Here is a 25,313-nt window from a genome sequence, read left to right as displayed (position 1 = left end):
CTGCTGGCAGGTTCCGGATCAGCAAGGCTGGTCAGGCCACTCCACGAACGATATAAGGGTAACGCCCTAGACAGGAGCCTCGTGTGATGCCACAAATCACCCTCCTGTCCTCAATACCCCAGTGGATAAACGTCTCCAGTAGTCGGTCCCGGGAACGACGATCCTTTCAACTGCCTCTTCACTGGCAGGGTAACACCACAGTGTTCTTCCGGGGGACGACTTCACAGCTGCTGCAGCAAAGCACAAGGTATGGAGACGGCTGCCTTGGGTAGACTGACTCAACTTCCCTTACAGCAGTCCCAGGTCGACTCTGTAAGTAGACACGTCATCAATAACAGGGACACTAAAACACCTCACTTACAGGTTCAGACACAAACGCCCGACATATCCACTTCATAGATGGCGTTGTAGTCTGAGCACCACCTCACCAGAGGTCAGCAGCGGCGGTGTTGTGAGCTGCACAGGACTGGAAACTGGCCCTTGTGGCCAGTACACGCCGTCCTCACCAGGTGTCGTCGTCTGTTTGGAGGGGGTTTCGGGAGCTGACCCACAGATGGCGCGGTCGTCACTGCTCTGTGCTCGGACGCTGGATCCGGGTTCGTAACACCTCCCCACCAAAAAGAATTTGGATTGGGGTTCTATAAAAAGAGACACAAACCAAATTAGTACGGCGACACATCTCCAAATGGACACACATGCTTCATAAACTGGAACGGCGAGGCTGTCTCGTCCACAGAACTGTACCACTGGGGAACTCTCGCACAAAGGAAACTTGCAGATGTAAGGCAATGACCTGCCTGATGTACTTCTCCACACCTCCACCGAGATGTTAATCCGGAGCATAATCCCACATCTCTCGAGTAAGGATCGGTGTAGACACGATCTGGGGCGACTCGACACTTCCCTGTGTCGTGGCACCGATGATGGCTGGACACAGACGGCATTTCTGGTACCGATCCGGCGGTCCTTCAGGGAGTCGGGCACCTGGAATACAGGGGTCTGATAATTCAGAGTGACAGCGACAGCGGGTAAAACAGTACTTACAGCATACTCTACTAGGTCCACACCTAGTCCCAACGGGGCTGTTCGTACGTCGCAGATGGCATTCGCTCTGCCACCGTCAGGTCGACCAACGTTCCACATAACGCTGCATTGAGGCTCAGCAGTCACGCGGGGGGTGTCAACCTGTCGGAAACAGTCACTCACATTATCATATCTCGTACCTCCTGTATCAACCATCACCTTCCAGGTCCCTTCTTCGACTGCACTACTCACTGTGCACGTCTCCAATCCCTGGGACCTCTTCCCGATGTTCAAGGGAGCCATCATCCTTCGGGTCGTCCACTGATCCTTACCGAGACCACACACGAGAATAAAACAAAATACTGCTAGGAAACATTTGGTCACCTGAGGGATAAGCTTCCTGAGCTTGAAATGTCCATAGCCGGCTACATCCATTAGCCTGGTTTGGACCAAAGAGGGCTCTAGACCTTTCGAACACACCTCACATACCTCTGACGTCTGGGGAATCTCTGGCCGGTTCAATGAACGCTATACAATGCCATACCGCAAGTACACATTCGCCTTCGCTCCAGACTCGTTGGTATCTGTGGGTGCCTGCACACAAGGCCTCTCTTGTAGCTCAGGTACTTCTGCCATCGTAACCTCATGTTCCTTGTCGAGAGAAGAATCAGGAGACTCTGCTAGAACACTGTCGATCTGCGGGTGAGAGGACAAATTAAACCTGTTTGAATCCGGGTCTGCCTTTACCTGGACATTACCATTGCCTGCCGTTACCTCCGACCTTGCTGTTTTGGCTGACTCGTCCGCGATCTTGGGAAGATTGATGCTCCAATCTGTCACCAAGTCGTTGGCTAGTACCACGTCAATCCCAGCCACAGGGAGGGTATCGACTACTGCCAACGCACATGTGCCGCTGAAGTAAGGCGAGTCGAGATGTACCAGCACTAAGGGGGCGATGTACCGCGTCCTTGGAAACCCAACCAGGACAACCTTTTGTCTCCCATCCACACTTACTCCCTCGGGTAACGAGCTCTTCACGATCAGGGACTGGGCTGCTCCACTATCTCTGAGCACTACAACTGATCTACCAGTATGATCACTCGATACATACCCGCCTGAAGTGTGAGGGGAAAACAATCTGGGTTCTTCCTGCGTCGTCGTCGACTGGCTTCCTGCTGGTGGTGTTACACAGCTCATCATCATCACTTCCCTACGTGCGCCGCCACCTCTTCTGCCTCGGCACATAGCAGCTACATGCCCTTTCTGCCCACAAGTCCAGCACACCATATTCCTCCTTGGACTACGGTGTTTCGGACTGCTAGGACTAGTCCTTCGAGGGCTACTTGGGGGCGTCTTCTTAGCGCTTTGTGGGATGGGTCTTTCCTCTTCGTCATGAGGTCTGTCAAACCGGCGTTGGTAATGCCTTGGGACGTACTTAGCAGACGGCCTATGAGTCAGGATATACTCTTCAGCCATGGTGGCTGCCGCACTCAAGGTCTCTACCTGCTGTTCCTCTAAGTACGTCTTCAGGTCTCCAGACAAACAATCCTTGAAGTCCTCTAGCAGTATAAGCTGCTCGAGGTCTTCTTTGGTCTCCACCTTCCGAGAGGCACACCACTCCTGGAAAAGTCGCTCCTTGATGGTGGCGAATTCGGTGAAAGTGTGCTCTGAGGTCTTCTTCAGGTTTCTAAACTTCTGCCTGTACGCCTCAGGTACCAATTGGTATGCCATGAGCACAACCTTCTTCACCTTGTCGTAATCGCCGAAGTCGTCAAGGGATAACGTGGAGTAGGCGATTTGGGCCTTCCCAGTCAAGACTGACTGTATCATGATGGCCCAATTCTCCCTTGGCCACTCCAAAGAGGCAGCGACTTTCTCGAAGGCTGCAAAGAACTTCGAGACTTCCCTCTCATTGAATTTGGGGACCATTTTCATGTTTCTTACCGGATCGAAACCGCTGGTGTCCGTTGTTGGCCTCCGACCACCGCCTAATCGTAATACTTCTAGTTCATGTTGTCTCTGTCTTTCGTTTTCTTCTCTCTCTCGCTGTTCTCTTTCTCGTTTCTCTTCTCTTTCTCGCTCTTCCCTTTCTCTTTCTCGTTCTTCTCTCTCTCGTTTCTCTTCTCTTTCTCGTTCTTCTCTTCTTTCTTCTCTTTCTAATTCTAAACGCCTCATCGCCAATTCTTTTTCTTTCATCTCCATTTCTTTATTTTTCATCTCCACTTCTTTATCTTTTAATTCTCGTTCTAATTCTAACTTCTTCCACTCTATCTCGCGATTTATCTCTAAGGCACGCATTTTGACTGTAAGAAAGCTAATGTTCAGCTCACCTGCATCACTGTCAATGTCGCTGCCTTTATCTTCCTTTTCCGTGGAAGCTATTTCCTCACCTTCCTTTGTACTAGGAGCCTCGCCTTCCTGTTTCTCTTCTGCCTTCAAGTGCCGGTGAACCTTAGACAAGATCTCCACACGGGAATCACTGGCACGGATCTTGATCTTCAGGTAGGCGCTCACTAGTACAAGCTCTGGTTTGCTCAGATATTTTAATCTGGCAAGACAGTCCTCTCTGTTCAGAAAAGCCTGCACATCGTCCAGATCATCGATGGTAGCTTTCTCTGCCATTGTCACCGATGGAACACTTAACTAGACACTAGCACTTGACACACCGCTTACACTTTAGCACTTAACGCACCGAGCACTTTTCTATGTCAATATTGCACTTTATCGCACCTGGCGCCTCACTTGCCAATATTGCACGTAATTACTTCGGGTACCACACTACACAATATTGCACTAAATCGCAACGAACACTTCGCTCTACAATATTGCACTGAATCACTGAGCACCGCACTAGTCAATATTGCACTTAGTCACTCTTAAGCACCGCACAGGATGTATAACGTCACAATCGTCACACACAGGGGGAATTATATACAGGGATTGCGCCACTTCACCACCCCTGTCAAACATACTAGACAAGGGGACGTATCCCGCTGGGGATGCCAATTATGTTACGGCCCTCTCGGGACGCAACGGGGTTCTTACTCTGATGTTGTTAGAGGAAGTTGTATCCGACCCCAAGCCAGTAGTGGCTTTCAAGGAATGTGATCCGTGACGCAAGAAACTTAAAAAGGGGAAGGGAAAGAAAGTTAAGAACTTAAGACTATAATTATTCCCATCACCAATAAATAATATATAAAAGAGTGCACAGGGGGAGGGGTATTAACACTGTACAGGGGAATACACAGTGGTCTTCTGCTGAAGACTCTGGATGCCGACTCTCGGTGCTGAGTCCTCGGTGCTTTCGTGGTCCCTCGACGAATCCTTCGACCAAGCTGAGTCTACCCCAAACACAGGCCAGCCAAAACACAGGTCCACTGGGGGCACCACCGTGGAGGCCGTCAACCACACGTCCAGCAGGTCTGCTGGCAGGTTCCGGATCAGCAAGGCTGGTCAGGCCACTCCACGAACGATATAAGGGTAACGCCCTAGACAGGAGCCTCGTGTGATGCCACAAATCACTCTCCTGTCCTCAATACCCCAGTGGATAAACGTCTCCAGTAGTCGGTCCCGGGAACGACGATCCTTTCAACTGCCTCTTCACTGGCAGGGTAACACCACAGTGTTCTTCCGGAGGACGACTTCACAGCTGCTGCAGCAAAGCACAAGGTATGGAGACGGCTGCCTTGGGTAGACTGACTCAACTTCCCTTACAGCAGTCCCAGGTCGACTCTGTAAGTAGACACGTCATCAATAACAGGGACACTAAAACACCTCACTTAAAGGCTCAGACACAAACGCCCGACATATCCACTTCATAGATGGCGTTGTAGTCTGAGCACCACCTCACCAGAGGTCAGCAGCGGCGGTGTTGTGAGCTGCACAGGACTGGAAACTGGCCCTTGTGGCCAGTACACGCCGTCCTCACCAGGTGTCGTCGTCTGTTTGGAGGGGGTTTCAGGAGCTGACCCACAGATGGCGCGGTCGTCACTGCTCCGTGCTCGGACGCTGGATCCGGGTTCGTAACACCATGTCACAGCCCTGTCCATGTCACAGCCCTGTCCATGTCACAGCTCTGTCCATGTCACAGCCATGTCCATGTCACAGACCTGTCCATGTCACAGCCCTGTCCATGTCACAGCCCTGTCCATGTCACAGCTCTGTCCATGTCACAGCCGTGTCCATGTCACAGACCTGTCCATGTCACAGCACTGTCCATGTCACAGCCCTGTCCATGTCACAGCTCTGTCCATGTCACAGCCGTGTCCATGTCACAGCCGTGTCCATGTCACAGACCTGTCCATGTCACAGCTCTGGCCATGTCACAGTACTGTCCATGTCACAGACCTGTCCATGTCACAACAATGTCCATGTCACAGACCTGTCCATGTCACAGACCTGTCCATGTCACAGCCCTGTCCATGTCACAGCTCTGTCCATGTCATAGGCCTGTCCATGTCACAGCACTGTCCATGTCACAGCCGTGTCCATGTCACAGCCGTGTCCATGTCACAGACCTATCCATGTCACAGCCCTGTCCATGTCACAGCTCTGGCCATGTCACAGCACTGTCCATGTCACAGACCTGTCCATGTCACAGCAATGTCCATGTCACAGACCTGTCCATGTCACAGCACTGTCCATGTCACAGACCTGGCCATGTCACAGACCTGTCCATGTCACAGCACTGTCCATGTCACAGACCTGTCCATGTCACAGGCCTGTCCATGTCACAGACCTGTCCTTGTCACAGACCTGTCCATGTCACAGACCTATCCATGTCACAGACCTGTCCATGTCACAGGCCTGTCCATGTCACAGACCTGTCCATGTCACAGACCCGTCCATGTCACAGACCTGTCCATGTCACAGCACTGTCCATGTCACAACACTGTCCATGTCACAGCACTGGCCATGTCACAGCCGTGTCCATGTCACAGACCTGTCCATGTCACAGACCTGTCCATGTCACAGACCTGTCCATGTCACAGCACTGTCCATGTCACAGCACTGTCCATGTCACAGCACTGGCCATGTCACAGCACTGTCCATGTCACAGACCTGGCCATGTCACAGCACTGTCCATGTCACAGACCTGGCCATGTCACAGCACTGTCCATGTTACAGACCTGTCCATGTCACAGCACTGTCCATGTCACAACACTGTCCATGTCACAGCACTGTCCATGTCACAGACCTGGCCATGTCACAGACCTGGCCATGTCACAGCCGTGTCCATGTCACAGACCTGTCCATGTCACAGCCGTGTCCATGTCACAGACCTGTCCATGTCACAGACCTGTTCATGTCACAGCACTGTCCATGTCACAGCACTGTCCATGTCACAGCACTGTCCATGTCACAGCACTGTCCATGTCACAGCTCTGTCCATGTCACAGACCTGTCCATGTCACAGACCTGTCCATGTCACAGACCTGTCCATGTCACAGACCTGTCCATGTCACAGCCGTGTCCATGTCACAGACCTGTCCATGTCACAGACCTGTCCATGTCACAGCACTGGCCATGTCACAGACCTGTCCATGTCACAGCTCTGTCCATGTCACAGACCTGTCCATGTCACAGCCGTGTCCATGTCACAGACCTGTCCATGTCACAGACCTGTCCATGTCACAGACCTGTCCATGTCACAGACCTGTCCATGTAACAGCACTGGCCATGTCACAGACCTGTCCATGTCACAGACCCGTCCATGTCACAGACCCGTCCATGTCACAGACCTGTCCATGTCACAGCCGTGTCCATGTCACAGACCTGTCCATGTCACAGCCCTGTCTATGTCACAGACCTGTCCATGTCACAGACCCGTCCATGTCAGAGACCTGTCCGTGTCACAGACCTGTCCATGTCACAGCACTGTCCATGTCACAGACCTGTCCATGTCACAGCTCTGTCCATGTCACAGACCTGTTCATGTAACAACTCTGTCCATGTCACAGACCTGTCCATGTCACAGACCTGTCCATGTCACAGACCGGTCCATGTCACAGCCGTCTCCATGTCACAGCACTGTCCATGTCACAGACCTGTCCATGTCACAGCTCTGTCCATGTCACAGACCTGTCCATGTAACAACTCTGTCCATGTCACAGACCTGTCCATGTCACAGACCTGTCCATGTCACAGATCTGTCCATGTCACAGACCTATCCATGTCATGGACAGGTCTGTGGATAGGTCTGTGACATGGACAGGTCTGTGACATGGACAGGTCTGTGACATGGACGGGTCTGTGACATGGACAGGTCTGTGACATGGACAGGTCTGTGACATGGACGGGTCTGTGACATGGAGAGGTCTGTGACATGGACAGGTCTGTGACATGGACAGAGCTGTGACATGGACAGAGCTGTGACATGGACAGGTCTGTGACATGGACGGGTCTGTGACATGGAGAGGTCTGTGACATGGACAGGTCTGTGACGTGGACGGGTCTGTGACATGGAGAGGTCTGTGACATGGACAGGTCTGTGACATGGACAGGTCTGTGACATGGACGGGTCTGTGACATGGAGAGGTCTGTGACATGGAGAGGTCTGTGACATGGACAGGTCTGTGACATGGACAGGTCTGTGACATGGACAGGTCTGTGACATGGACAGGTCTGTGACATGGACAGGTCTGTGACATGGACAGAGCTGTGACATGGACAGGTCTGTGACATGGACAGGTCTGTGACATGGACAGGTCTGTGACATGGACAGGTCTGTGACATGGACAGGTCTGTGACATGGACAGGTCTGTGACATGGACAGAGCTGTGACATGGACACCGCCACATCGTCTCCAGTGTCACCCTCGGCGGCTACACCCAACCTTGTCATTACACAGGCAGGGTATACAATGACTTGGCTGTCCTCTGCCTTATCCTCGAGGATGCTAGCTAGGTCTACTTGGTCCAGTGTTCCATCAGTACCACGGCCCTTCTGGCACTCCTCCGGCACAGCCTTCAATATTAGCTCTGGTAACACCTTGGATCCACACAAGTGATTACCCAGGATCATTTGGACACATGTCCAAGTGATCATGGGTAATGAAACCCATGGTTTGGTGATATCACAATAAATCATGTCCTGGTTTGGTGATATCACAATAAATCATGTCCTGGTTTGGTGTGATATCAACTCCTATATCTTTCTCTCTGTCCGTTTCATTAAGTACTTCATCTCCTATTCTGTATCCTGTGTCTGGCCTTCTGTTTCCACCGCCTAGTTTCATTACTTTGCATTTACTCGGGTTGAACCTCAACAGCCATTTGTTGGACCATTCATTCAGTCTGTCTAGGTCATCTTGTAGCCTCTTACTATCATCCTCTGTTTCAATCCTCCTCATAATTTTTGCATCATCAGCAAACATTGAGAGAAACGAGTCTATACCCTCTGGGAGATCATTTACATATATCAGAAACAGTGTAGGTCCAAGGACTGACACCTGCTGGACTGCACTTGTAATGACTCGCCAATCTGAAACCTCACCCCTCACTCTGACTCCTTGTCTCCTGTTGCTTAGTTACTCCTTTATCCAACAGAGTACCTTCCCTTTCACTCCAGCCTGCATCTCCAGCTTTTTCACTAGCCTCTTGTGTGGTACTGTATCAAAGGCTTTCTGGCAATCCAAAAATATGCAGTCTGCCCACCCTTCCATGGTACAGTTCTAGAAGTTCAGAGCTGTTCAGTCTGCTCTGTCCATGGTACAGTTCTGTCCATGTTGTCGACCTGTCCATGTCACAGCCCTGTCCATGTCACAGACCTGTCCATGTCACAGCCCTGTCCATGTCACAGCCCTGTCCATGTCACAGCCCTGTCCATGTCACAGACCTGTCCATGTCACAGCCCTGTCCATGTCACAGCCCTGTCCATGTCACAGCCCTGTCCATGTCACAGACCTGTCCATGTCACAGACCTGTCTATGTCACAGCCCTGTCCATGTCACAGCTCTGGCCATGTCACAGCCCTATCCATGTCACAGGCCTGTCCATGTCACAGCCCTGTCCATGTCACAGACCTGTCCATGTCACAGACCTGTCCATGTCGCAGACCTGTCCATGTCACAGCTCTGTCCATGTAACAGCTCTGTCCATGTCACAGCTCTGTCCATGTCACAGCTCTGTCCATGTCACAGCTCTGTCCATGTCACAGCTCTGTCCATGTCACAGCCCTGTCCATGTCACCGCACTGTCCATGTCACAGCCCTGTCCATGTTACAGCTCTGTCCATGTCACAGCCGTGTCCATGTTACAGACCTGTCCATGTCACAGCACTGGCCATGTCACAGCTCTGTCCATGTCACAGCCGTGTCCATGTCACAGACCTGTCCATGTCACAGACCTGTCCATGTCACAGCACTGTCCATGTCACAGACCTGTCCATGTCACAGGCCTGTCCATGTCACAGACCTGTCCATGTCATAGCTCTGTCCATGTCACAGCTCTGTCCATGTCACAGCCGTGTCCATGTCACAGACCTGTCCATGTCACAGCCCTGTCCATGTCACAGCCCTGTCCATGTCACAGCCCTGTCCATGTCACAGACCTGTCCATGTCACAGCTCTGTCCATGTCACAGCTCTGTCCATGTCACTGCCGTGTCCATGTCACAGACCTGTCCATGTGACAGCCCTGTCCATGTCACAGCCCTGTCCATGTCACAGCCCTGTCCATGTCACAGCTCTGGCCATGTCACAGCCCTGTCCATGTCACAGGCCTGTCCATGTCACAGACCTGTCCATGTCACAGACCTGTCCATGTCACAGCACTGTCCATGTCACAGACCTGTCCATGTCACAGGCCTGTCCATGTCACAGACCTGTCCATGTCACAGACCTGTCCATGTCACAGACCTGTCCATGTCACAGCACTGGCCATGTCACAGCACTGGCCATGTCGCAGCACTGTCCATGTCACATACCTGTCCATGTCACAGCCCTGTCCATGTCACAGACCTGTCCATGTCACAGCTCTGTCCATGTCACAGCACTGGCCCTGTCACAGCACTGTCCATGTCACAGACCTGTCCATGTCAGAGACCTGTCCATGTCACAGACCTGTCCATGTCACAGACCTGGCCATGTCACAGACCTGTCCATGTCACAGACCTGTCCATGTCACAGACCTGTCCATGTCACAGCACTGGCCATGTCACAGCACTGGCCATGTCACAGCACTGTCCATGTCACAGCACTGTCCATGTCACAGACCTGTCCATGTCACAGACCTGTCCATGTCACAGACCTGTCCATGTCACAGCTCTGTCCATGTCACAACACTGTCCATGTCACAGACCTGTCCATGTCACAGACCTGTCCATGTCACAGACCTGTCCATGTCACAGCTCTGTCCATGTCACAACACTGTCCATGTCACAGACCTGTCCATGTCACAGACCTGTCCATGTCACAGACCTGTCCATGTCACAGACCTGTCCATGTCACAGACCTGTCCATGTCACAGACCTCTCCATGTCACAGACCTGTCCATGTCACAGCCCTGTCCATGTCACAGACCTCTCCATGTCACAGCCCTGTCCATGTCACAGCACTCTCCATGTCACAGACCTGTCCATGTCACAGACCTGTCCATGTCACAGACCTCTCCATGTCACAGATCTGTCCATGTCACAGACCTGTCCATGTCACGGACCTGTCCATGTCACAGACCTGTCCATGTCACAGACCTGTCCATGTCACAGACCTGTCCATGTCACAGACCTGTCCATGTCACAGATCTGTCCATGTCACAGACCTGTCCATGTCACGGACCTGTCCATGTCACAGACCTGTCCATGTCACAGACCTGTCCATGTCACAGACCTGTCCATGTCACAGACCTGTCCATGTCACAGGCCTGTCCATGTCACAGACCTGTCCATGACACAGACCTGTCCATGTCACAGGCCTGTCCATGTCACGCCAGGATCCATTCACCACTGTCATCAATAAGCTCATCAACAGCTTCCGCTGCAATACGTTGAGAGAGAACTACTAACTAAATTCCAGACAATAATCCGGTTACAACAGGGCAACGGTCTATCAAGTGTCTATTTACGAAACCTGTGCATCTTTTCTCGAGCATACCGACATAGTCTAATTTCATTAAACAGGTTATAAGCTCCGAAGCTCTTCGAGGGCGTCTATAAGAATACAAAGTTAAGGTCAAGATCCACCTCGAAGCATTTCCAAACTTGTAAACTGTTTATTAAATACAGACAAAGTCCCATGATCGTGGAAAGATGCACAGGTTTCGTAAGTGGTCATTAAATTTTTGTTATGAATTCTTTTTTATGAATTTTATTTTTTATGAATTTTATTCTTTTATTAATTATGATTTTTATGGTTATTAATTGATTATTTTATTGGTCATTTATTTCCTCCTGCCCCACAGTTCTGGGCGTCGTACGTGCCGTGTGAGGCACAGAGACTCAACGCCGTGCAGCTCACCATAGAACAGATTGACCTCATCAAGCGCCTCATTGACCAGTACCCTGATGACCTCCGCCTCGCCACCTCCGCTGATGGTCAGTGCCTTCTGTATATAGGTTATCCTCACTTGATTTCGGGGCTTAGCGTCCCCGCGGCCCGGTCCTCTACCAGGTCTCCTTTTTGTTACACATCCCCAGGAAGCAGCCCGTAGCAGCTGTCTAACTCCCAGGTACCTATTTACTGCTAGGTAAACAGGGGCATCAGAGTGAAATAAACTGCCTATTTGTTTCTGCTTCCACCGGGGATCGAACCCGGACCCTTAGGACTACGAATACTGAGCGCTGTCCACTCAGCGGTCAGGCCTTGGATAAAATATTAACCTCGTTCTTTAAGCTATCAGAGTAAAAGGCAAGCTTGTGTTATTTCATGATCAGAGAAAAATATAAAAAATTTGGTTTACTGCTTAATAAACTCTTGGTAGTTTATTTACAATGATAATAAATTGTATTTCTTTGGAATTAAAGCAACATTGTTTTGAAATAACGAGAAGATGTAGTGTTGAACTCACGTTCATCATAGCTGGTGAAGTAATTTTGTGCCTCGGCAAGCCGCCTTTCACCGACTATGTCGTGAGAGTCACTACTGGTTCGACCAGTTAATAGTATCAGTAGAAAGACAATGACCTGCCTATCTCTGTCCAGTAACACCAGCCACAGTATGATCATACTGGTGTATGTGGGGTCGTAACATATGCCTTCCACTGAAATTACTTTTCACAAAGTCTCCGGCCCAAGGGATAGTCCCCTAGATTGGAAATATGCAAATGTCACCCCTATATTCAAAAAAAGACAGAAAGAGCTCAGCGGAGAACTACCGTCCAATCAGCTTGACATCACACATCTGCAAGCTCACATAGAGAATCCTATGAGTGAGAATCTTTCACCATCTTTTCAGTGAACAATCTTGTACAATCGACACAACATGGGATTCGTTAAAGATAGATCCTGCCTTACAAACTTGCTCACATTTTTGGAAACGGTAATCAGGTACTCAGCCAAAGCGCTTCCAGTTGATGTAGTATACATGGATTTTGATAAAGCCTTTGATAAGGGACCACATGAATGACTGGCAAAAGAAAAATTACAGACATATGGATTAATAGAAAAATACTAGAATGGATAAAACAATACTTAAAACAAAGAAAACAAAGAGTGGTGCTAAATGGGAATGAATCTGACTGGAGAAATGTGGTAAGTGGGGTACCACAGGAGTCCAATTTTGGGGCAATCATTTTTGTCTTAAACATCAGTGACAGATGAGAATATTACAAACCACATCATCAAATTTGCAGATGACACAAAGATTTATGGTAAAGCGGGGAATGATAATTATGTAGAAGTCTTACAAAGAGATCAGCAGAAACTCCACAAATGGTCAGATGACTGGCAAATGTTATTTAATATTGACAAATACGGGACACTGCATGTGGGGCTTAACAACCCACGGCACAGCTATCAAATTAATTAGCATTACATTACGGCAGATTGATGAAGAAAAGGACCTTGGAGTCAAAATCCACCACTCATTGAAAGTTACATAGCAGATAGGGGCAGGAGTCATAAACGCTTACTTGGAATAATCAAGTGTACCTTCCACTTCAAGGAAACGAGGGCAATTATTCAATTGAATAAATCGCTGTGTGCCACCATTTGAATTACTGTATCCAAGCATGGAGACTTCATCTTCAGAAAGATGTAGCTGCTCTGGAGAAAGTGCAACACTGGACAACAAAAATCATTCCGGGGCTAAGTCAACTCACGTATTAGGAACGATTGGTGGCCCCCAGGGCTAACAACACTGCAAACCAGGCATGATAGGACCGATCTTATTGAAACTTTTAAAACAATGAACAATTTGGTGGATGTTGATCTGGAAAATTTCTTCAAAAGGTCAGATGTAACACAAACAAGGATCAATGGTTTCAAGCTCAAGCTCAAATGTAAGACTGAGAACAGGAGATGCTTTTTCACCAACAGTGTTATTAACCCATGGAAGCACCTAACCACAGAAGCCTTAAATGCCAAAACTCTGTTAACGTTTAAAGTACAGCTGGAAAGGGTCATCAACGCAAATGGGGGGACGTTTGACAAGTCACCAGCTTCCTGTCCTCATCGAAACCACTAGTGTTAGTGGCTCTCAGGTAAATGCTGCCAACTTACCACATCTCTTAATTCAACACAGTCCCCATCTTATCACTCTGGCCAACACTGCATACAATATATATAATGAGTAATAGTTAAAATAAGTACTAACATAAATAATATCCAACTCATATTATTAAAATAATATATATCATGAAACTCATTACAGTTGGTCCACTTAATACACAGCTGACTATCACACAATATGGGCAAGAACTGAACTAATTCAAAACCTGTGGCTGCACCCTTGTCCATCACCTACTGGTATATTGGAATACAGTGGTTAGTATGGAATACAATAATTTCATTTATTCCGTGATAATGATAACAATACAAAACTTAGTTGACAAAATACAACTGACAACAAAAGTTTTATTAATAACATAGTTAGGATCCAGATTTATTCCTGATCCATAACATCCCTCAATCTCAGGAGAAAAAATGGAATTAATTGAAGATTAATTTCACTTCAATTACTTACTAATGTAAGTACAGAATTAAGTACTGAAGCATAACGAGGATGTCAGATAACAAATGTTGACAATGAACTTCAAAATTATACACAAGCATTGGCAAGAACTAATGAAGAAATGCAACTTTTAAATTGATAAGAAAATCAAAACAGTTCCGTTGCATCAGATGATAACACTTGAGATAATAATAATTTAAAGACATGCACATGCTAACAGTTCATAATGAAACAGAATCATGAGTAATGTACATGACACTCTCCACTAAACAACACAGTCTCATGACCAGCAAGTTGAAAATAAACTTGAAATTCAGTATCATGCACATTACACAATCAAATGGTAAGTAGAAACACATGATTATTGAGTAAAATCTGAAAGTATCACAAATAATCAAAATCTTAGGAACAACATGCACTAAACCAGGAATAAAGTATATTACAAGATAAATAACACTGGGAAAAATAGACACATTATAATCTTTGATTCTGCAATGGTAATGAGTCAATGAACTCCAGGAGAATGAAATAAATGGTTACTGAATAGTCCAAAATAGTTCAAACTTTAACAAGACACCATCCACATGAGAGCAGTTACTATTCATATTGGGATCTATATAATACAAACTTTTCCTATTAATTCCATAATCAATGTTATCACAGTTGAGTGTATTCACACCTGTACACCTAGGATCTGCAAGAAATTTATCTCTTAAGGGCAAGACCTTATTCTGTCCACCTATATGAACAAGGTACTTAGTGTCTATTATCATCACATTTGCTCAATCTATAATCACCACAATTATCAAGGTTCACATATGAAATAGTCACTCTGAGTACATTCAACAGAATGGTTAATTGTCTCAAATAAGTGACATTGGATTAAGCTGTGAAACAATGTCTAGAACAAAAGTTTTCCACTTAACTGGAGTAGGTGGTAAGACCGCAGAGCGGGAACGTTTTGTTTTTGGAAATGTTCCCACTAAGTGGTACCCAATTTTTGTTTGTGTGTGGCAGGACGGGGTTTCAAAATATTTCTGCTAAGCGTACCCCGTTTAAGAGTCATATGAAGGTCTGAGGTTGTTCATTTTCAGACGATATGTTAATTGGAGGAGTATCATGCATCATTCATTGTCAGATGATAGTTCTGCGACCAGGCTTAACAAATCATTACTATGCGGTACCCCGTTTAAGAGTGAAATTATGGTTGTATCAAGTCCATTTTCATAGAGAATGTTAATTAAACGTATGTGATGTATTTGTCAGTTTCTGATGTTAGTTCTTAGACCCGCCTTTTAAGGTTTATAGGAATATAAAGTTCATGTTCGTAAAGGTAAAATATTATTTGAGAGTATAGTTTACTGTAAAACATTTTTTCAATGTGGCCATCAAAATATGTGCAAAATTTAGATGCAAAAAAAATTATTACTCCAAACGTTATGGATTTATGACTAAACGACCCTTAAGACACCTTAGAACTAAGAACTTGCATACAATATGTAAAAATGGTGAGAATCGGTCAGAAACTGAATTTTTAACGTTGGTCTCAAAGTTGAAATTACTTTTTTCACAGATAATTGAAATTTAAGTTATCGACAATGAATATGGTAGTTCTAATAAATAAATTTTCTTGTATGTTTTAATAAACATTGCTTGTCATTCATACTCAAATATATGAAAGTTGTAGGTCAGTATGTGTTGTAATGAAATTAAGAAAAATACCCCCCCCCCAAAAAAAAAAAATATAGGGATAGGTTAGGGATAACAAACATATATATTGCAGTAACTTCATTACCCATATATAAGTGATAAGCCCCTCATCTGGTCCTCGTGAATCAATACAGCCTAAAGAGAAAAAGAGTATAGAATGTGAAATCTGTAAATAAATATTATGTCAGCGAAGGGACATAAGAAAAATTGCCATTGGGCAATGTATTTTATATGATATATAATAAAATACAGCATAATAACATATTACTCATTATTGTGAGTGAAATCTGGCCCTCCAGGTGGCACCAGCTGCATATCCACTTTGTGGGCCCTCCTTACTACTGTTTTTCTTCCTGGTGCGTCAGACAGGTTCTTGCATCTCTTTATCCCTGACTTCCAGCAAATAAGAAGTGTCATCGTTATTATCAGTAACGGTTGTCTCCCCCCATCTCGTACGCATTTACTTATAAAAACTTCATAAAAAATCTATTTTTTAAAATATTGGATGAAAATTTACGACGCTGATGCCAAATAACAGGAGATTTGTTTAAAAAATGTCACTATATTTCATATTTGAAAAAATACTACTCAATCACCGGGTCCCTTAAATGGAGTACCGCATAGCGAATGTTTTTTAAACCTGATCCCCTATCATCTGACAATGACAGTTTGCATGATACACCTCAAATTAAAATATCCTCTGAAAATGAGCAACCTCAGATCTTAATTTCACTCTTAAATGGGGTGCCGCATAACAAGGGAACATTTCCGGTGAGGCTCCGACGTTAATTTCACTCATAAACGGGATACTCTTAGCGGGAACATTTTCATAACCTGTGCTACCACAAAAAAAGGTGGTAGTACAGGTTCTCACTTAGCGAGATTACTTCCAAAAACAAAATGTTCCTGATATGCGGTCTTACCATCTACTAACTGGTAGTTAGTAGGTGGTAACATGCAGTAGTATCCGTGGTGTAGTGGTAAGACACTCACCTGGCGTTCCGCGAGCACTTTGTCATAGGTTCATATCCTGGCCGGGGGAGGATTTATTGGTCAGAAATCCTTAACTGTAGCCTCTGTTTAACTCAACAGTAAAATGGGTACTTGGTTGTAACAACGATTCTTCGTGGGGGTTGTATTCCAGGGACTTGCCCGAAACGAAATGCTACGCGTACTAGTGGCTGCACAAGAATGTAACAACTCTTGTATATATTCTAAAAAAAAAAACTGGTTCTTCTTTTAACCTGTATTTATCCAAAACAAACACCAAATTATTCACTTAACCAACAGTAAACACAGCAGAGCACACCAACCCAACAAGATGAAGAACTTAAAAGTCCAATGATGAAAAACGTGGTATACACAGATAGTAAAGATCTTCATCCTTGAAAGTGCTTTCATCCTTGAGCACTACATCAGGCAGATACAATATACCTGCACTTGGGTGAAGTGGACTCTGACACTTATACCTGCACTTGGGTGAAGTGGACTCTGACACTTATACCTGCACTTGGGTGAAGTGGACTCTGACACGGTTTACGGTACCATGAGCACTTCCTGTGCTGTGTCACTAGGTACACTTTCCACTAGTTACTACCCGTTTTTTTCTAGAATTACCCCACAGAGATGAAGTCGAATAGATGAGGGGTGGGGTAAGGGCAATACCAAAGTCGGCTGAGTTATTTAATGGAGATACCAGTGTATGTAGAGGTGGCGTTTGTGAAACCTTCCAGTTATTCTCATGTGGTTGATATCCATCTAAGGTTGTGATTTTGAGACGATGTCGTGTATGGGTAATTATAGGGTTTTGCTGGGTAGCGTGGTGCACAGGGTGGAGGAAATGTACCCTGTCTTTGATTGAGGTGTGGTGTGGACGGGTCTCCATGGTACGTTTTTGGAACCTAATGTTCGAGAATTTCATTTTCGTTACTTTACACGAATCGCTCCCTACGAATTATTGTCTTCGCTTATTGGGGATTGTGGAGTCGGATGCATGTGTTCATTGTGGTGAGATCGTGTTTTGCATGTGTTTATTTTTGTTGTCGTTTTGTGGTGTTGGTTGACTGGCTGAAAAGAGTGTTGTTGAAGTTTGTGGTTCAGACATTCGGTTGAATCTTTTGCGTTTTTATTGTATTCCTTTCCTGAGTTCGACCGTTGAAAGAGAAATAGGATGGTTGTCATATTAGCAGATTTTGTTTATTATGTGTAGAGTGGAAGACCGAAGAGATATATTGTTGCATGTCTTTAAGGGTTCTTGGAGGGACGACTGCATTATGTCCTCTGGTGGATAGGGCGTGTTATTCCAGGGAAATGGTATGACCGGGTTAATGTGCAATATGCTGAATGGCGGTGAGTGTGTGTTTTCGGGTTGGAGTGTTATGGTGCTTGGCATAATTGTCTTGTACGTGTTTGCTTTTTTGAGAGTTGTGTTTCTAGTCAGTACTGGTGTGTGACTGTTCTTCAAGTTCCTGAGCGGGTGGTGTTCTAAGCATGAGTGAGTGATGTGTTCTTATCTGTTCCTTGTATGATCCAATGCTGTTTGGAGCTTTTGTGATTTATATTGTCAAACTTATGTGCTGCGTTTTCTTTTTAATTGTATTTGTGTGTCATTTTGGTGTATCTTGCCTGCTTTACCTCTGTATTTTATGTTTATTGCTGTATTGTTAATGCACCTTTAGTATGGGTGTTCTCTGTAAAGTTATCCTTACATGGCAAAGCGACGTTGAGTCTCTTGTGGTTGTTTATATAGCGCAGTACAACTGTATGTTTCCTTATCCTTGGTCATGGGAGTTAATTACCACTTGTTATGTGCAACTTTATTTTTCGTTTACTGTGTATGGGTACTTGTGTTGATTTGTAGTTTCACGTTGTGTGAGCCCCGAGTGGTTTATTCTTGTGTGTATTTTATCTCTTGCTGTTGTAACCTTCAACGCTTGTGCCCTGTCTGAGGATTATAATGTGTGGGCTTTTTTTGTGTGATATTATTTGGTGCACTTCTTGAGGTTATCTTCAGATGATTTCGGGACATAGTGTCCACGCGGCCCGGTCCTCGACCAGGCCTCCACCCCCCTGGAAGCAGCCCGTGAAAGCTGACTAACTCTCAGATACCTATTTACTGCTAGGTAACAGGGGCATCAGGGTGAAAGAAACTCTGCCCATTGTTTGTCGCCGGCGCCCGGGGTCGAACCCGAGACCACAGGATCACGCGACTAGTGTTCTGTCCGCTCAGCCACCGGCTCCCGCCGGCTCAACCGCCAACTTGATATATCTTTTAAGTTATATTTTTGTTGGCGGTGATTATGTGGGTGACGAACTTGTATCTGTGTTTCATTTTGTTGCTTCTTAACTTTGTACTTGCAGGTGTTTTGTGTCTTTGCTTCCTTGTGTATGTGTTGTGTTTTGTGTATATTTATATGTATATAATTTTCTTGTAGTATTTTAGTTAAAGAGTACACTGGTGGTGCCACTTGCCCCTTCATGCTTGCTGGTGTTGAGTGTGTGACTGTGCTCATTGTGTAGGTGTTCTGTGTCCCGGTGTGAGTGTTGTCATTTTCCTGCACGTGTTATCTTGAGGTTATCATGAGATGATTTCGGGGCTTTAGTGTCCCCGCAGCCCGGTCCTCGACCAGGCCTCCACCCCCAGGAAGCAGCCCGTGACAGCTGACTAACTCCCAGGTACCTATTTTACTGCTAGGTAACAGGGGCATAGGGTGAAAGAAACTCTACTCATTGTTTCTCGCCGGCGTCCGGGATCGAACCCGGGACCACAGGATCACAAGTCCAGTGTGCTATCCGCTCGGCCAACCGGCTCCCTACCCTCTCTCTCTTGTTTCGTTATGGATGTGTATGGTGACCTCCCTGTCTGTTATAATGGTACAAAGTGATTTATTAACAAATATTTGTATTTAATGTTGTACTGTTGTATTCAGACAAGTTCTACTTGTCTGTTGGGTTCTTTACAATTGCAAGGATTTGCACTGTTTTTATTTAATTTGTATATATTTGTTACATTTAACAAATAAAGAGGGGAAAAAGTTAATTTATTATCTTCCTCATAGTAGGATATATATTAGTGAACAAATCCACAAGGGCCGTGATGAGGGTTCGAACCTACGTCTGGGATGATCCCAGATGCACCACGACATGGTAAAAGAATTGCAACCGCAAGTTCTACTGTCCTCCCACGGATCCCGCAGCCTCTCCGAGATACAAACCGGGTTTTACATAACTCCCCCCATGTACCCGGGCTTTGTCAACAAGCTGTTATACCTCTTCGCCCTTACTTCAATACACACAGAAATCACAATAACGTGATACATCAAATGAACAAATCCACTACTGTAGTAGCTGCAGTAGAATAACTACTGCAACCGACAGTAGCACTCCAAGTTGCAATTCTTTTATCATATTGTGGTGCAATCGACTAAGGCGCGTCTGGGATCATCCTGGACGTAGGTTCGAACCCTCATCCCAGCCCTTGTGGATTTGTTCATTTGATGTATTTCGCAATTGGAATTTCTGCATATATATATATATATATATATATATATATATATATATATATATATATATATATATATATATATATATATATATATATATATATATATTTAGGGGTACCACCACTGGTTTAATTAAAGGGACCCACATCCTCGAAGAAGAAAATAAATAGTGTTCAGAGAAGACCTTGTGGATTCTCACTGAATACTTTAATCTTTTCCTCTCCTACCACCCCTATTATTTTTTTTTGTTTTTATTTGATTTTATTGCAATGCTACAGTTTACAGAAAACACACACTTATATAACAATATAACAATATACCAATCAGTGTTCGAAGACCTCGTCCAGCTCCTCGGGGGTCGGGTGCGTACCCAAGATACAGCACGCATTTCCCCTCTGAACAGCGACACTGAGGCGCTGGAACATAAAACTGGCCGCTCTTGGGTCTCTAGTCTTCCCAATGAGTTCCTCGCCCAGCTCCTTCAGGAACTTAAGTGCACATTTACCCCAGGCGCCCAGAGTCTCAGAGCCTATTGGCACGAACCTGTAACAACGTTCTAGGTCCCTGTACTTGTTAGTTTTCTGGGTCTCCCTGAAGGTGGCCGCCCCGCCTCCCTCAGCTGCGCTGTAAGGTATATATATATAATATTTCATTTTAAATATATACACATTGCACAGAGTTCATTCTTTCTAAGTTTGGAGTTCCTCCCCTCACTGAAATTCCTCTTTAATTCCTCCCATCCAAATAAATTCCTCCCATTTGATATTAAATTCATCCCCTGGGAGCCAAGTGCTTTCCCTTTGAAAATCACTATACTAACCAATTGCATAAAAATGTGCAATATAATGTTTATATTGCCAATATCGTGTGAGGGCATACTAACGCTGTATGAGGGCATACTAACGCTGTATGAGGGCATACTAACGCTGTAGTTGTTTTAAAAGTTGTTTATCAGTATTTTGTGATGTGTGTGTTTATGTCGTGCTTCACCACCAACAACGCTCTCCAAGCTGAAATGTTAATGTTGTATAATAATTAATATTTCTCTGAAAATATTACATATAATACAGACTCCAAACTAATAGCCTGTGATATATCTTCACATTTTGCAGTACACACTGTACTGGACACGGAGGTACCAGTGTAGTACACACTGTACTGGACACGGAGGTACCAGTGTAGTACACACTGTACTGGACACGGAGGTACCAGTGTAGTACACACTGTACTGGACACGGAGGTCCTAGTGTAGTACACACTGTACTGGACACGGAGGTACCAGTGTAGTACACACTGTACTAGACACGGAGGTACCAAGGCAGTACACACTGTACTGGACACGAAGGTACCAGTGCAGTACACACTGTACTGGACACGGAGGTCCAGTACATTTTGTCAATTAAAGATATTTAAATTATGGTTGAAGATATTTAAACACCGATTTTTCTACACTCGATGCATATGTAAAGCTGTTTATTTAATTTATTGAGGCTGAATATGCTTATAATTCTGCTATATGTGATAAATTTATTATAAACTTTTGTTTTGTTGTGGGACAAGAGCTCTCATACTGATCAATTTGTTATCGATGATGCTGTAACTGGTGTCATCTGTGAGTATAAGGCTATCGGTTATTGTGAAATCGCATCCGGGTATCCGCCTATCATAATCACTTTTAATATACCGTGTTCACAAGTTGTTGCTGCTAGAGATTTTTGGTTTATGTATTTTTACAGAGATTTTCCTGTGCGGGTCCTAAGCCTCTGGCTGGGTTACTGTAACTTGTTTCTCGTTTCTGTTTTACTTAGGCGGTGTATGAGTATTTATAACTCGTTTATTCGCTTTAGTTTGATTTAGTCCAGTGTGTTTAATAACTTCTACCCTGTTTAATCTCAGTTGAGATCTTGTTGAGTTTATAACTGTGCATTGTGTTAGACAATGTTCCAGTGGTCTGTCGGGCATTTTTCCACAGTGCTGACTTTTCCTCTCATCTTCTCAAACCTTGTAAGCCTATTTCCCATGTACATGGGTATCCAAGCCTGATGCGGTGCAAGTGTACTTCTGTTGTTCTACTGCTCCCTTTCATCAAAATAAGTGGTTCGTACTTGGTTGAATTTTTGTACCAACCCAATCCTGATGTTGCGTCCGCTGTGTTGTGGTCACTGAACATCTGAATTACTATTTCTAACTACTTGCTTAACGTGTGATTGAGCTGCTAGAGACGACAGCATCCTCCTGAAAACCTATACGAACTTGGAGAAGAATACAATTGCTGACAACAAAAGGAGTAAATGCCTGATTAACTAACCTTTCTCCTACAAAGAACGTCGCATTTAGATCGTTTGCGTTACATACATCCACGTTTCTCGAGGAAAGAAGTATTCATCTTCAAAGAAAAAAAGAAGAGGAATGCCTGTTTAGAATTAATATGTTAAGGAATTCAGAAATAAAATAAGATATTTATAATATTTGTGGACAAACAGTTGCTTCTTGCCTTACATGAAGACATTTAAAAATGAAACGTTCGTGAAAAAATGATACTAATTGCACTGGTACCTCCGTGTCCAGTACAGTGTGTACTACACTGGTACCTCCGTGTCCAGTACAGTGTGTACTACACTGGTACTTCCGTGTCCAGTACAGTGTGTACTACATTAGTACCTCCGTGTCTAGTACAGTGTGTACTACACTGGTACCTCCGTGTCCAGTACAGTGTGTACTACACTGGTACTTCCGTGTCCAGTACAGTGTGTACTACACTGGTACCTCCGTGTCCAGTACAGTGTGTACTACATTAGTACCTCCGTGTCCAGTACAGTGTGTACTACACTGGTACCTCCGTGTCCAGTACAGTGTGTACTACACTGGTACCTCCGTGTCCAGTACAGTGTGTACTACACTGGTACCTCCGTGTCCAGTACAGTGTGTACTACACTGGTACCTCCGTGTCCAGTACAGTGTGTACTACACTGGTACCTCCGTGTCCAGTACAGTGTGTACTACACTGGTACCTCCGTGTCCAGTACAGTGTGTACTACACTGGTACCTCCGTGTCCAGTACAGTGTGTACTACACTGGTACCTCCGTGTCCAGTACAGTGTGTACTACACTGGTACTTCCGTGTCCAGTACAGTGTGTACTACACTGGTACCTCCGTGTCCAGTACAGTGTGTACTACACTGGTACCTCCGTGTCCAGTACAGTGTGTACTACACTGGTACCTCCGTGTCCAGTACAGTGTGTACTACACTGGTACTTCCGTGTCCAGTACAGTGTGTACTACACTGGTACCTCCGTGTCCAGTACAGTGTGTACTGCACTGGTACCTCCGTGTCCAGTACAGTGTGTACTACTCTGGTACTTCCGTGTCCAGTACAGTGTGTACTACACTGGTACCTCCGTGTCCAGTACAGTGTGTACTACACTGGTACCTCCGTGTCCAGTACAGTGTGTACTACACTGGTACTTCCGTGTCCAGTACAGTGTGTACTACACTGGTACCTCCGTGTCCAGTACAGTGTGTACTACACTGGTACCTCCGTGTCCAGTACAGTGTGTACTACACTGGTACCTCCGTGTCCAGTACAGTGTGTACTGCACTGGTACTTCCGTGTCCAGTACAGTGTGTACTACACTGGTACTTCCGTGTCCAGTACAGTGTGTACTACACTGGTACCTCCGTGTCCAGTACAGTGTGTACTGCACTGGTACTTCCGTGTCCAGTACAGTGTGTACTACACTGGTACCTCCGTGTCCAGTAAAGTGTGTACTACACTGGTACCTCCGTGTCCAGTACAGTGTGTACTACACTGGTACCTCCGTGTCCAGTACAGTGTGTACTACACTGGTACTTCCGTGTCCAGTACAGTGTGTACTACACTGGTACCTCCGTGTCCAGTAAAGTGTGTACTACACTGGTACCTCCGTGTCCAGTACAGTGTGTACTACACTGGTACTTCCGTGTCCAGTACAGTGTGTACTACACTGGTACTTCCGTGTCCAGTACAGTGTGTACTACACTGGTACCTCCGTGTCCAGTACAGTGTGTACTACACTGGTACCTCCGTGTCCAGTACAGTGTGTACTACACTGGTACTTCCGTGTCCAGTACAGTGTGTACTACACTGGTACCTCCGTGTCTAGTACAGTGTGTACTACACTGGTACCTCCGTGTCCAGTACAGTGTGTACTACACTGGTACCTCCGTGTCCAGTAAAGTGTGTACTGCACTGGTACCTCCGTGTCCAGTACAGTGTGTACTACACTGGTACCTCCGTGTCTAGTACAGTGTGTACTACACTGGTACCTCCGTGTCCAGTACAGTGTGTACTGCCTTGGTACCTCCGTGTCCAGTACAGTGTGTACTACACTGGTACCTCCGTGTCCAGTACAGTGTGTACTGCACTGGTACCTCCGTGTCCAGTACCGTTTGTACTGCAAAATGTGAAGATATATCACAGGCTATTAGTTTGGAGTCTGTATTATATGTAATATTTTCAGAGAAATATAATTATTATACAACATTAACATGTACTGGACAGAAGAGAGAAAAAGTAGCGAAACTGAAGCTGACTGTGAGAGCTGTATTGACCTTGTCCCTAGTGTTAAACACTTGCACACTGTAACCCTTGTAACAGTTGAACACAAGGTAATTATCTGGAGAACGCACTTAGCCACTATGACTATATTGCACTTGGAAGGGATATGGGGATAAGGATCTGGGATTAGAAACAGGAAAAGAATTCCTAATCCAACCACTTGGACATTCGTGGATTCAACACTGACCTGCAAGTAGCAAGGTCGTCGTTCTAATTGTAACTGTTTAGAAAGTCTTAAAAATGGTTAATATAACCCCATTTATATATATATATATATATATATATATATATATATATATATATATATATATATATATATATATATATATATATATATATATATACTCTGGCAACCTTAAACATGGAAAGTCGAAAC

At 45.4% G+C, this 25,313-nt stretch overlaps 1 protein-coding gene across 1 annotated transcript in view; it reads left to right on the top strand.

Moving 5' to 3' along the window:
• LOC138354707 (dipeptidase 1-like) overlaps positions 1-25,313 on the top strand; it is a 184,276-nt gene that overhangs the window by 54,931 nt on the left and 104,032 nt on the right. Inside the window, exon 3 of the mRNA XM_069309129.1 lies at positions 11,420-11,552. Coding sequence (XP_069165230.1) covers positions 11,420-11,552 — 133 coding nt within the window. The remainder of the gene's footprint in view (positions 1-11,419; positions 11,553-25,313) is intronic.

This window comes from Procambarus clarkii, chromosome 6 (assembly GCF_040958095.1).
Source record: "Procambarus clarkii isolate CNS0578487 chromosome 6, FALCON_Pclarkii_2.0, whole genome shotgun sequence".
Lineage (NCBI taxonomy): Eukaryota > Metazoa > Arthropoda > Malacostraca > Decapoda > Cambaridae > Procambarus > Procambarus clarkii.
This window is presented reverse-complemented; position numbering and strand designations above follow the sequence as displayed.